Source organism: Symphalangus syndactylus, chromosome 21 (assembly GCF_028878055.3).
Source record: "Symphalangus syndactylus isolate Jambi chromosome 21, NHGRI_mSymSyn1-v2.1_pri, whole genome shotgun sequence".
NCBI lineage: Eukaryota > Metazoa > Chordata > Mammalia > Primates > Hylobatidae > Symphalangus > Symphalangus syndactylus.
The window spans coordinates 33,395,105-33,408,893 of NC_072443.2; the positions used below are offsets into that span (position 1 = coordinate 33,395,105).

At 37.7% G+C, this 13,789-nt stretch overlaps 1 protein-coding gene across 1 annotated transcript in view; it reads left to right on the forward strand.

The window, feature by feature from the left end:
• LOC129471437 (protein GVQW1-like) overlaps window positions 1-13,789 on the forward strand; it is a 74,893-nt gene that overhangs the window by 49,202 nt on the left and 11,902 nt on the right. The window contains exon 4 of the mRNA XM_055259962.2: window positions 7,228-7,267. Within this exon, the coding sequence (XP_055115937.2) occupies window positions 7,228-7,267 (40 nt within the window). The remainder of the gene's footprint in view (window positions 1-7,227; window positions 7,268-13,789) is intronic.

Consider the following 13,789-nt stretch of genomic DNA (forward strand, 5'->3'; position numbering starts at 1 on the left):
AGAAAAACCTATTTTCTGGGGAGAAGTTCAAGCTGGTAGCAGAAATTTGCATAAGTAATGAGCCAAATGCTAATCACCAAGACAATGGGGAAAATGTCTGCAGGACATATCAGAGACCTTTGTGGCAGTCCCTCCCATTACAGGCCCAGAGGCCGAGGAGGAAAAAAGGGTTTCCTAGGCTGAGTCTGAGGCACCCCTGCTACATGCAGCCTCAGGACTTGGTGCCCTATGTCCCAGCTGCTTTAGCTGTGGCTAAAAGGGGCCAAGGTACAGCTCAGGCTGTGGCTTTGCAGGGTGCAAGCCCCAAGCCTTGACAGCTTCCACATGGTACTGGTCCTGTGGGTGGGCAGAAGACAAGAATTGAGGTTTGGGAACCTCCATCTAGATTTCAGAGGATGTATGGAAATGCCTGGATCTTGAGGCAGAAATTTGCTGCGGGGGCAGTATGAACATCGAGGACCTCTGCTAGGACAGTGCAGAAGGGAAGTGTGAGGGGGGAGCCCCCAAACAGAGTCCCCAATGGGGCACTGCCTAGTGGAGCTGTGAGAAGAGGGTCACTGTTCTCCAGACCCCAAAATGATAGATCCACCCACAGCTTGCACTATGCAACCGGAAAATCTTTCATGCCAGCCCATGAAAGCAGCCATGAGGGGGACTGTGCCCTGCAAAGCTACAGGGGTGGAGCTGCCCAAGACCGTGGAAACCTATCTCTTGCATCAGCATGACCTGGATGTGAAACATGGAGTCAAAGGAGATCGTTTTCGAGCTTTAAGATTTGACTGCTCCTCTGGATTTCAGACTTGTGTGGGGCCTGTAGCTCCTTTGTTTTTGCCAATTTCTCCCATTTGGAATGGTTGTATTTACCCAATGTCTGTACCCCCACTGTTATCTAGGAAGTAACTAACTTGCTTTTGATTTTTCAGGCTCATAGGTTGAAGACATTTGCCTTGTCTCAGATGAGACTTTAGATTGTGGACTTTTGAGTTGATGCTGAAATGGGAAGGGCCAGGGGTAGAATGTTGTGGTTTGGTTGTGTCCCCACCCAAATCTCATTTTGAATTGTAACTCCCATAATCCCCACATGTTGTGGGAGGGACCTGGTGAGAGGTAACTGAATCATGAGGGCAGGTTTTTCCATTCTATTCTTATAATAGTGAATAAGTCTCATGATATCTGATAGTTTTGTGAAGGGCAGTTCCCCTGCACACACTCTTTTGCCTGCTGCCATGTAAGACGTGCCTTTCCTACTCCTTTGTCTTCCACCATGATCATGAGGCCTTCCCAGCCATGTCAAACTGCGGGTGTATTAAACCTCTTTGTAAATTATCCACTCTTGGGTATTTCCTGATAGCAGTATGCAAATGGACTAATACACCTGCCTATTTTTTTTTGTATTTTTTGTAGAGATGGGGTTTCTCCATATTGCCCAGGCTGGTCTGGAACTCCTGGGCTCAGTGATTGGCTTGCCTTGGCCTCCCAAAGTGCTAGGATTACAGGAGTGAACCACCATTGGTTTAATATGTTTATTGTCTTTTTTTTTCTTTTTTTTTGTTTAAATAGTGTGAGGCAGCTGTGTTACAGCTGCTTGCAGCTCTTTATTTTATTTTTTATTTTTAAATTTTTTTGTTATTTAGTTTTTATTTCATAATCATAAACTTAACTCTGCAATCCAGCTAGGCATGGAAGGGAACAAGGAAAACAGGGAACACAAAGGGAACTGAAGCGAGAGCACAAAGATTCTAGGATACTTTGAGCAAATGGGGTGGAGGGATGCTTGCCTGAGCTACAGAAAGAATGGGCTGGTGGTTAAGATGAAACACAAGTCAAACTTATTAGAGTTGTTCACAGTCTGCAATAGTGATCTCCTTGCTGGTTTTTCCATTTCTGGACCCAAAAGCGCTCCATGGCTTCCACAATATTCTTGCCTTCTTTTACCTTGCTGAAGACCACGTATTTGCCATCTAGCCACTGTCTTGGCAGCACAGATGAAAAACTGAGAACCATTGGTGTTGGGTCCACCAGTTTCCATGGACAAGATGCCACGACCTGTATGCTTTAGGATGAAGTTCTCATCATCAAATTTCTCCCCACAGATGGATTTGCCACCAGTGCCATTATGGCATGTGAACTTGCCACACTGACACATAAACCCTGGAATAATTCTGTGAAAGAAGGAACCCTTATAACCAAATCCTTTCTCTCCAGTGCACAAGTTTTCTGCTGTCTTTGGAATCTTGCAGACAAGATTCCAAAGGAGACGTGACCCAAGGGCTCGCCATCAACGGTGATGTCGAAGAACATGGTGAGGTTGACCATGGCTGATAGTGTGGGGCTCCCAGTGGTGGTGGCGTCTGCAAAGCCTGCAGTTCTTAACAAAAAGAATGGTGTTGTCATGTTAACAAGAAAATTCAGAAGGTGTACCTAATAGAAAATATGAAACATTTAGAAGAAATTCTACCTTACCTATTTTTGTACATAAGTCATACCTAATACTAAAATATCTCACGAAAATGGTTGGAGAAACTCCTAATTACAGATAAGTTTCTAACTTACATATGAAAAGATCAATTTATGGCATAGCTTCTATTTTTCTTTTCACAGCTTTATTGATGTATGTTTTATATAGCATAAAATTCATCCATTTTAAGTGTACAATTCAATTTAGTATATTCACAGAGTTGTGCTACCATTTCCAATTTAATTTTAGAATTTTTTTTTTTTTTTGAGATGGAGTTTCGCTCTTGTTGCCCAGGCTGGAGTAAAATGGCGTGATCTTGGCTCACTACAACCTCTGCCTCCCAGGTTAAAGCGATTCTCCTGCCTCAGCCTCCTGAGTAGCTGGGATTACAGGCATGTACCACCATGCCCAGCTAATTTTGTATTTTTAGTAGAGATGGGGTTTCTCCAACACTCTGAAGATAAACTGTATACCCTTTACAAACCTATTTTCCGTTTCTCACCTTTACCTTTAAACCCTTTGCCTCCAGCCCTGGACCTAGCCATAGCTCCTGACGAGGACTAATTTACTTTTCGTCTGTATGGATTTGCCTATTCTGGACATTTTACATACACAAGTCCATATCATATGTAGTATTTTTGTGTCTGACTTCTTTTTCTTAGAATATGTTTTCAAGGTTTATCCATGTAGAATGTAACAATACTTCATTTTTTATGGCCAAATAATATTCCAGTGTATGGATGTATGACATTTTGTTTGCCTATTCACCTGCTAATGGATGCTCAGGTTGTTTCTGCATTTTGGCTATTACAAATAATGCTGTGATTGTTCATGCATAAGTCTCTGTGTGGACAAGTGCTTTCATTTCTCTTGGGAGTTTTCATTTCTCTTAGGAGTGGATTTGCTGGTCATATGGTTTAACATTTTGTTTATGTTTAACATTTTGAAAAATTGCCAAATTGTTTTCCAAAGTGGCTTCGCTGTTTTACAATCTCAACAGCAACGTATGAGGGTTCCCATTTTCTACATTCTCTACAACACTTGTTATTATTTCTCTCTTTTTTTTTAAATAGTCATCCTAGTGAGATTGAAATGTAATCCCACTGCGGTTTTGATTTGCATTTATCTAATGACTAATGATATTGAGCATCTTTTCGTGTGTTTATTGGCCATTTATGTATCTTCTTTGGAGAAATGTTTATTTAATCCCTTTGCTCATTTTTTAAATTGGGTTATTTATTTTCCTATTGTTGAGTTGCATTTTTATATATTCTAGATGATTGCTTTATCAGATATATGATTTAGAAGTATATTCTTTGGTTCTATGGGTTGTCTTTTCAATTTTTTTTTCTGTCCCAACTTTTATTTTAAGTTCAAGGGGGTATATGTGCAGGTCTGCTACATGGGTAAATTGTGTGTCATGGGGGTTTAGTGTACAGATAATTTTGTCACTCAAGTAATCAGCATAATACCCAATAATTGGTTTTTCAGTCTTCTGCCTCCTCCCACACTCCACCTTCAAATAGGCCCCGGTGGTTATTATTCCCTTCTTTGTGCCCATGTGTACTCAATGTTTACCTCCTACTCATAAATGAGAATATGTGGTATTTTGGTTTCTATTCCTGCCAATTATTCACTTAAGATTACAGCCTCCATCTCCATCTATGTTGCTGAGAAAGCCATGATCTCATTTTTATAGCTATGTAGTATTCCATGGTGTATATATACCACATTTTCTTTATCTAGTCTGCTGTTGATGGGCATCTAGGTGGATTCCATGTCTTTGCTATTGTGGGTAATGCAGTGAACATATGCATGCATGTGTCTTTATGGTAGAACACTTTATATTCCATTGGGTATATACCCAATAATGGAATTGCTGGGTCAAATGGTACTTCTATTTTAAGTTCTTTAAAAAATCCCCAGACTGCTTTCCATAGTGGCTGAACTAATTTACATTCCCACCAGCAGTATATAAGCATTCCCTTTTCTCCCAGGATCTTTATAGTTTTAGGTTTTACATTTAAGTCTTCAATCCATTTTGAGTTGATTTTTGTATATGGTGAAAGGTAGGGGTCCAGTTTCAGTCTTCTGCATATTCTTAGCCAGTTATCCCAGCAGCATTTATTAAATAGGGAGTCCTTTCCCAATTGCTTTTGTTGGCTTTATCCAAGATCAGATAGTTTTAGGTGTGTGGCCTTATTTCTGGATTTTCTAGCCTGTTCCAATGGTCTATGTGTCTATTTTTGTACCAGTCCCATGCTGTTTTAGTTACTGTAGCCTTGTAGTATAGTTTGAAGTTGGGTAGTGTGATGACTCTGGGTTTATTCTTTTTTTCTTAGAATTGCTTTGGCTATTCAGGCTCTTTTTTGGTTGCAAATGAATGTTAGAATTTTTTTTTACCCAAATTCTGTGAACACGTTATTGGTAGTTTGATAAGAATAGCATCGAATCTGTAAATAGCTTTGGCAGTATGGCCATTTTAACAATATTGATTCTCCTATCCATGTATGGATAGGAGAACAGTATGTACTGTTTTTCCATTTGTTTGTGTAATCTCTGATTTTTTTAAGCAGTGTTTTGTAATTTTCATTGTAGAGATCTTTCACCTCTCTGGTTAGCTGTATTGCTAGATGTTTTATTCTTTTGTGGCTACGGTGAGTGGGATTGCATTCTTTTTTTGTTTTTTGAGACGGAGTCCCACTCTGTCACCCAGGCTGGAGTGCAGGGGTGCAATCTCGGCTCACTGCAACTTCTGACTCCTGGGTTCAAGTGATTCTCTTGCCTCAGCCTCCCAAGCAGCTGGGATTACAGGTGGACCACCAAGCCCAACTAATTTTTTGGTATTTTTATTAGAGATGGGGTTTCACCATGTTGGCCAGGCTGGTCTTGAACTCCTGACCTCAGGTAATCCACCTGCCTTGGCCTCCCAAAGTGCTGGGATTACAGGCATGAGCCACCATGCCCAGCCAGGGATTGCATTCTTGATTTGTCTCTCAGCTTGGATGTTATTGATTGGCATACAGAAATGCTACTGATTTTTGTACATTGATTTTGTATATTAAAATTTTACTGTAGTTGGTTATAAGATCTAGAAGCCTGTGGGCAGAGACCATCAGGTTTTCTAAGTATAGTATCATATCCTTTGACTTCCTCTGTTCCTATTTGGATGCTTTTATTTTTAATGGAATTTCATTCTTGTTGCCCAGGCTAGAATGCAATGGCATGATCTGGGCTTACTGCAATCTCCACCCACCAGGTTCAAGAGATTCTCCTGCCTCAGCCTCCCGAGTAGCTGGGATTATAAGCACACACCACCACGCCCAGCTAATTTTTGTACTTTTAGTAGAGATGGGGTTTCACCGTGTTGACCAGCTGGTCTCGAACTCCAGACCTCAGGTGATTCACCTGCCTTGGCCTCCCAAAGTGCTGGAATTACAGGCGTGAGCCACCGCGCCCAGCCTGGATGCTTTTTATTTCTTTATCTTGCCTCATTGCTCTGACTAGGACTTCTTTTCTTCTCTTTTTACATTTTTTTATTAAAAAAAAATAGAGACAAGAGCTCACTATGTTGCCCAGGCTGGTCTCAAACTCCTGAGCTCAAGTGATCCTCCTGCCTCAGCCTCCCAAGGTGTTGGGATTACAGGCATGAGCCGCTGTCACTGGCCAGGAGTTCCTCTTTTCAGTTTTATATGCACAAAAGTTCTACATCTTAATGAAGCTTAATTTATCTATTTTTTTTTTGTTTCATGTGCTTTCGGTGTTTTATCTAGGAAATCAGCCATTGCCTAATCCAATGTCTCAAAGATTTACTCCTATGTTTTCCTTTAGGTGTTTTATAATTTTACCTCTTACATTTAGATCTATTAGCTATTTTGCATTAATATTTGTGTATATCATGAGGCAGAGATGTCCAGACTCATTCTTTTTCATGTGGATATCCAGTTGTCTGAACACCACTTTTGAAAATACTCTTATTTTCCCACTGAGTTGTTTTTATATACTTGTCAGAAATCAATTGACAATAAATGTGAGAGTTTATGTATGGACTCCTAATTGTATTCCATTGATTTTTATGTCTATTTCTTTGTCAGTATTGCACTGTCTTGATTACTGTAGCTTTATATTGTGCAAAAGCAATTGCAGTTTTTGCCATTATTTTCAATTGTAAAACCCGCAATTACTTTTGCATCAACCTAATAGTAGGTTTGGAAATCAGGAAGTGTGTCTTCTAACTTTGTTATTTTTCAATATTCTTTTGGCTATTCTTGATCCCTTGCATTCCCATATAAATTTTAGTGATGGCTTGTCAATTTTTGAATTAAAAAACAGTTGGATTTTGATAGATATTTTGTTGAATTTGTAGATTAATTTGGGGAGTATTGCTATCTTAACAATTTAAGTTTTGTGCTTCATGAATATGGAATGTCTGTTTATTTAGTTCTTGTTCAGTTTCTTTCAACAGTATTTGTAGTGCTCAGTGTACAAGGCTCGTGATTTTTTTTTGTTAAAATTTTCCTAGGTATTTTATGTGCTGCTAATATAAATGGGATCATTTTAAAATTTCATTTTCAGATTATCCATTACTTGTAGAAGAAATGCAATTGATTTTTGTATATTGACCTTGTATCCTGGCAAGTTTTTGAACTCATTTATTAGTTCTACAAGCTTTAAAATCTGATTCCTTAGAGTTTTCTATATACAAATACAGATAGCTTGCAAATAAAGATAGTTTCATATCTTCTTTTTCAATCTTTTTTCTTGCACAGTTGCTTTCCTAAAACCTCAAGAACAATGTGGACTAAAGTAGTAAGTGCAGACATCCTTATCTTGTTCCTGTTCTTAGAGAAATGGCACTCAGTTTTTCTTCATTAAGCATGATATTAGCTGTGGTTTTCCATAGATACCCCTAATCAGACTGCGAATATTCCTTTTTATTTCTAATTTTTTAAATGTGTTTTTATCATGAAAATATGTTGGATTTTTTCAACTGTGTTTTCTTTTTTCTTTTTTTTTCTCGAGACATGGTCTTGTTCTGTCACCTAGGTTGGAATGCAGTGGCTTCATTATGACTCACCACAGTGTCAACACCTGAGTAAAGTTGGAACTTTAGGCACATGCCACTACGTCTGGTTAATTTTTATATATTTTTGTACAGTCAGGGTCTTGCCATGGTTGCCTAGGCTGGTCTCGAACTCCTGGGCTCAAGCTATGTACTGACTTTGGCCTCCCAAAGTGCTGTGATTATAGGCATGAGCCACTGCACCCAGCTCAACTGCTTTTTCTATGTCTATTGAGAAAATAATGTTTTTTATTTTCTATTTTTCTACTAATATGGTATACTACATTGATTGATTTTTGTAGCCTAAACCACCAGGCTTATTCCCGGGATAAATCCACCTTGGTCGTGATGTATAATTCTTTTATATTTTGCTGAATATAGCTTGCTAGTATTTTGGTGATAAATTTTGTGTCTGTATTTATAAGGGGAATTGGTTCATTGCTTTCATAATCCTTTTTGTAAAACTTTTTTTTTTTTCTTTATGAAACAGGGTCTCCCTTCCTCACCTAGGCTGAAGTGCAGTGGTGCGACTTCGGCTCACTGCAACTTCCGCCTCCTGGGTTCAAGTGATTCTCTTGCTTCAGCCTCCAGCGTAGCTGTGTGCCACCATGCCTGGCTAATTTTTGCATTTTTAGTAGAGGTAGGTTTTTGCCATGTTGACGAGGCTGGTATTAAACTTCTGGTCTCAAGTGATCTGTCCGCCTTGTTCTCTCAAAGTGTTGGGATTACAGGAGTGAGCCACTGCGCCCGGTAGAAAACATTAAAAAAACTTTTTGAAAAAAATTCAGACTTAATAAAAGGACATAGAATCCCCGTACACTTTTCATGCAGATCCATCAAATGTTAGCACCTAAACATACTTGCTTTCGCATTATCTATCTAATTTATGTGTGTGTGTGATTTTTTTTTCTCAAATCACAATTTGAGCCAATTTGGACACTTTTAATGTTACAGATATGCCCAGCTATCTTCCATATTGGAAACATCTATTTATATAGGCATCTTACTTTTTCTGAAGATCTTTTACTTCCTATTTTCAAGAAATAACCTCTTCTCATCTTCCCAGTTTCAGTCAAATTTATACCTCATCAGTGTAATCTTCCAATACCCCACCTGTGTAAGGCCCACCATTCTTTTCTGTCCCTGCACCCTGACAATTTCCCCTATGAATATTTTTGCAATTTGAAAATCTGTATTTATTTATTAGTTACCTTGATTGTTCTTTGTCTTTCTCGCTGGTTTATAAACTCTGAGAGGAGGGTGTCATGTTTCTTTTATCCACCATGGCATAATCAATGTTTAGCACAGTGCCTTGCATGCAGTAATTATTCAAGAGATATTTATTGAAAAATAAATTAATAAAATATGGAATAATGCTTAGATAACTAGTATATGTTTTCAGGGCTTGATTTTTCTGTGAGTTGGTTCAAGCAGTATATGTTTCTCTCTGGAAGGAGAGTGAAAAACCAATTAAATATTATTCAATATAGTTTGAGATGCTTTCAAATTAAATATTAGATGCCATTACTGCTGTAGTTGGATCTTTGTCCCCTCCAAATCTCATGCTGAAATTTGATCTCCAGTGTTAGAATTGATGCCTAATGGGGGTGTTTGGGTCATGGGAGCAGATCCTTTATGAATGGCTTGATGCTGTAGTAGTGGTAATGAGCATGCTGTCATTCTATTAGTTTCCCCAAGAGCTGATTGTTAAAAAGTGTGGCACCTCCCTCCTCTCTCTTGCTTCCTCTCTCACCATGCACTCTCTGCACACATGGGCTCCTCTTCACTTTCTGCCATGAGTGGAAGCAGCCTGTGGCCCTTACCAGATGCAGATGCTCAATCTTGAACTTTCCCAGCCATGAAAATCATGACCCAAATAAACCTGTTTTCTTTCAGATTATTCGGTCTCAGGTATTTCTTTATAACAACCCTAAATAGACTTAGACAATGACTTATTTCACTTTGAAAGAAATCAAAATAGGGAGTAAGAGTTTGTTTACAATTGAAATAATACAAAAAGGATAATTGTGAATTAAAATTTGAGGAAGTAAGGAAATAATGTATACCAAAACTAAGATATTTAAAGTTACTATATAAAAAATGCAAATAAATGAGTAAACAAAGAAAAGAAACAAAACCAAAACCAAAAGCCCTCTATTAACAAGAGGAGATGGGGGAGGGGTGCATTTTGTTCCTCTAAACTTAGTATCTAACTTTAAGTAAAGCATATTTACTAAAGATTTTTCAGGGCCTATATTAAGGATTCGGTAATATCGACAAGAGTGGCAAATATGTTTATTTTATTTTGGTCTCTTGATTATTTTAGCAGGTGTGATTTTTAGAAAATTGTAAGTCACTTCGAGGTAGGCATTTAGAGGCCTGGGTACCAATTGGTATTTAACAGAAACAGAATATTACATACAGCAGGAAAAGTTGTTCTTTAGTATAGCTTAAGGTTAAAGTAGAGTTGGAATATATATAGAAAAGTCTAGTTTACAAAGCCAAAAATGACGACTGTGGTGCCGTAATCGTTGAACATCTGACAAAAAGAAAACTATTTCAGGGGAAAAATACAAACAAAGTTGAATTTATTCTTTAATATATGTGAAACATAAAAATTTTACAAATACTGTTAAATATAATTGTACATATTAGTTATTTTAAAGTTCAAGACTATATAATTTTGTGTGTTTCTTCATGCAGTAGTACAATTAGTAGCTAAACATCTTGAAATTCTTATGGAAATATTTATTTTCTACTAAATAATAATGCATTCATTCATTATATCATATGGGCTTTAACAATTTTAATTAAATGATTTTGCATATATTTGAATTAACAATAGTACAATGAATATCACGGTAATAAGTGACTGGATCACTAGACAGAGAAAGACTAAACAAAGTCAATATTCCAACTTCTTTAACATGGTGATGTTTCTTTCTCTGTTGGTATTTTCTAGAGACACTGTCTTAAGGGGCAGCATGCTAACTGTTGGAAAATATGGCTTAGCCAAGGGCTGGTTAGCTACAAAGAGCAGAGACCTGAGTTTAAGTGGGCCTGGGGTCATTATGCTGCCACAAGCAGTAGAAGGGGAGGGAGGTCCTCAGAGGAGACAATAAAGACTAAAGACAGACACTCAGACCAGGGAATAGGGGCCAGTGTCTAAAGTCAGGCTAAGAGACTGAGTTACTTCTAAACAAGGAATCAATCATGAGGAGATTAGCTGCTTGAACAAAAAAGAGGAAATAAATACAGTAGGAACATTAAAAAGGACTTGGGGATATTTCCCTTTTAGATTTAGTCTTTTAGGTTGGTGCTGTGACTTCCAAAGAATTATTAAAATTTGAAGGAGTGTGATTTTTTTCCTGTATGTTTGCACATTTATTTTAAAACTTTCTATAACATTAGGCCGGGCACGGTGGCTCACGCCTATAATCCCAGCACTTAGGGAGGATGAGGCGGGCGGATCATCTGAGGTCAGGAGTTCAAGACCTGCCTGGCCAACATGGTGAAACCCCCATCTCCACCTAAAAAAAAATACAAAAATTAGCTGGTCATGGTAGTGGGCACCTGTAATCCCAGCTACTCAGGAAGCTGAGGCAGGAGAATAGCTTGAACCCAGGAGGCAGAGGTTGCAGTGAGCCGAGATGGTGCCACTGCACTCTAGCCTGGGTAACAGAGCATGACTCCATCTCAACAACAACAAAAAACTTTCTATAACATTAGATGTGTGAAATTAAGCTAGGCAGTGAACCTTGTAGTTTTGATATTAAATGAAAAATTCTCATTAATTTTTTTTTTTTGACCCAGGCTGGAGTGCAGTGGCACGATCTTGGCTCACTTGCAACCTCCACCTCCTGGGCTCAGGTGATCCTCCCAACTCAGCACTCCAAGTAGCTGGGACTACAGGCAGGTGCCACCACGCCTGGCTAATATTTTGTATTTTTTGTAGAGACATGGTTTCACCATGTTGCCCAGGCTGGTCTTGAACTCCTGAGCTCCAAGCCCACCTCAGGCTCCCAAAGTGCTAGGATTAAAGGCATGAACCACTGCGCCCGGCCTCATTCATTGCATTTGACTATTGCCATTACCTTTAAAAGTTGGCAGTAAACTTGAAGTCCCACCTTTTCTTTTCACTAACTGAGGAATCTTGGACAAATCACTTTACCACTCTCAGCTGCAATTTCTTCATATGTGAAATGGAATAATGGAGTGAGAGAGAAGAGTGAGTAAATTTGTGTCTAAGGAATAAGACAATCATTTCAGAGCTGCAGAATACTGTATAAATAGAAAACAGAATTGCCTCATGCATCAATTCTTACATAGTCTGGGTAGCTATTAGGCAAACAAATGTTTTCCATTTGTAAAACTGAGACACTGCCTATTTACACTGTAAGTGTTAGCATTTATGTAACACCTCAGGCTCCCAAAGTGCTAATGTTTACTATCTAGCTCTTCACAGAAAGATTTGCTGACCACTGATTTGCTATATATATATATATATATACACACACACACACACGTATCTATATGTATTTATATATTTATAAATGTATAAATACATATTTACATATTATATTTATAAATGTATAAATACATATTTACATATTATATTTATAAATGTATAAATATGTATTTATATATTATATTTATAAATGTATAAATACGTATTTATGTATTATATTTATAAATGCATAAATACATATTTATATATTATATTTATAAATGTATAAGTATGTATAGATATATAGATATGTATAAATAAATATACATTATTGACATATTTTAGCAATAGTATATATATGTAGATTAACATATACATATGCCTACACAGAAAAGAGAATAATTACCAATGCTAGTGCCAAGCATTTTACATGTATACGTTTATTTAATTGTAATAACATATTTATTAGGTAGTTAAAATTATCTCCTTCCGTAGAGAGGAGGAGGAAGAAACTGAGATCCACGGAGATTAAGGGACATATTCAAGATTGCATAGCCAATAAGTAGCTGAGTAGTGTCTGAAGTCATGCAGTGTAACCTAAGGGTCCAGCTGGCTTAAATCAAATGGTCGTGCACCTTCATATTGGCCCTTGCTGCATGAGGTCCCAAGTGAAAAGGGGGCTCTAGAGATTCACAGCTTTTCAGCCATGAGTAGGGCTTATTGAAGGAGGAAGGAAAAATACGTTTTGCTTTCCAAGTCATTCAGAAAGGGGTGTGTGTGTGTGTGTGTGTGTGTATGCTGGAGAGTGTGCTGCAATTCCTCAGAACCCGCAGAAGGCATCTTCTGTTTGTTCAAAAGGGAAGGTACATTTCACCAAACTTCCCTGTTGTTGGCATGAGTTTGCACTAATATAATAACATGCAGGTATCCATGATCACATGAAAATTCTGCCTGTTAGTTTATTAATATGACATTGAAAGTGGCAGGGAGTTAACTTTTTTTTTAGAATTATGTGTAATTTGGAGAAGCTATATACTTATATTTTAACAGTTAATTTTTAAGTTATCTACCAGCATGTAACATTAATTATGTGTCACCATTTGTTAATTTATACAAAGAGCAAAAATTTACAAACTGAACATCCCCACTGAGTTTGTCCCAAGGATGAACTTTTGATGAAATATAAAAATGTCTCTTATCCCCCAAATCCTCCTGCTACAAAACTCCCCACTGTCCAGAACCTATTGTCAGAGCTAGACTGCCTGGCAGTTGAAGAGGACAAGTGCACAAGGGAACAAATATAGACTCAATTAAAATCCAACCTTGTCCTATCTCTGACAAGGTAAAAAGAAAAAAGCAATGTGAATGGAAAACTGCATTTATGTAAATTGTAGTAACCACCACACTACATATCTGTGAAGCAGGTATCAGTTATAATAGAGAAAAGTACACAGATCATATGCATATAGCTCAATAAGTTACCACAAAGTAATACATTTATAACCAACTATCAATAAAAAATTAATAAGCACCCAGAAACCCCTCTAATGTCTCATTCCAATCTAATATTCCTTTCCTCCTCTCTTAAAAGGTATGCTTTATATTCCAAAATTTGCAGTTATCCATGGAAAACTGTGTGTGGCTCTTTCAAAATTCTGTCACTAGATTCATGAACATTGCACCTGAGAAGAAAAAAATGAACATTCGTATTTACCATAAAATATATGTGTAGGTATTTAAAATGAACTAATATTTTGCTAATAATGCTAAAAGATACTAGGTTACTTTGGATAAGGCTAGTGAAGTTTTATATATTCCTGAT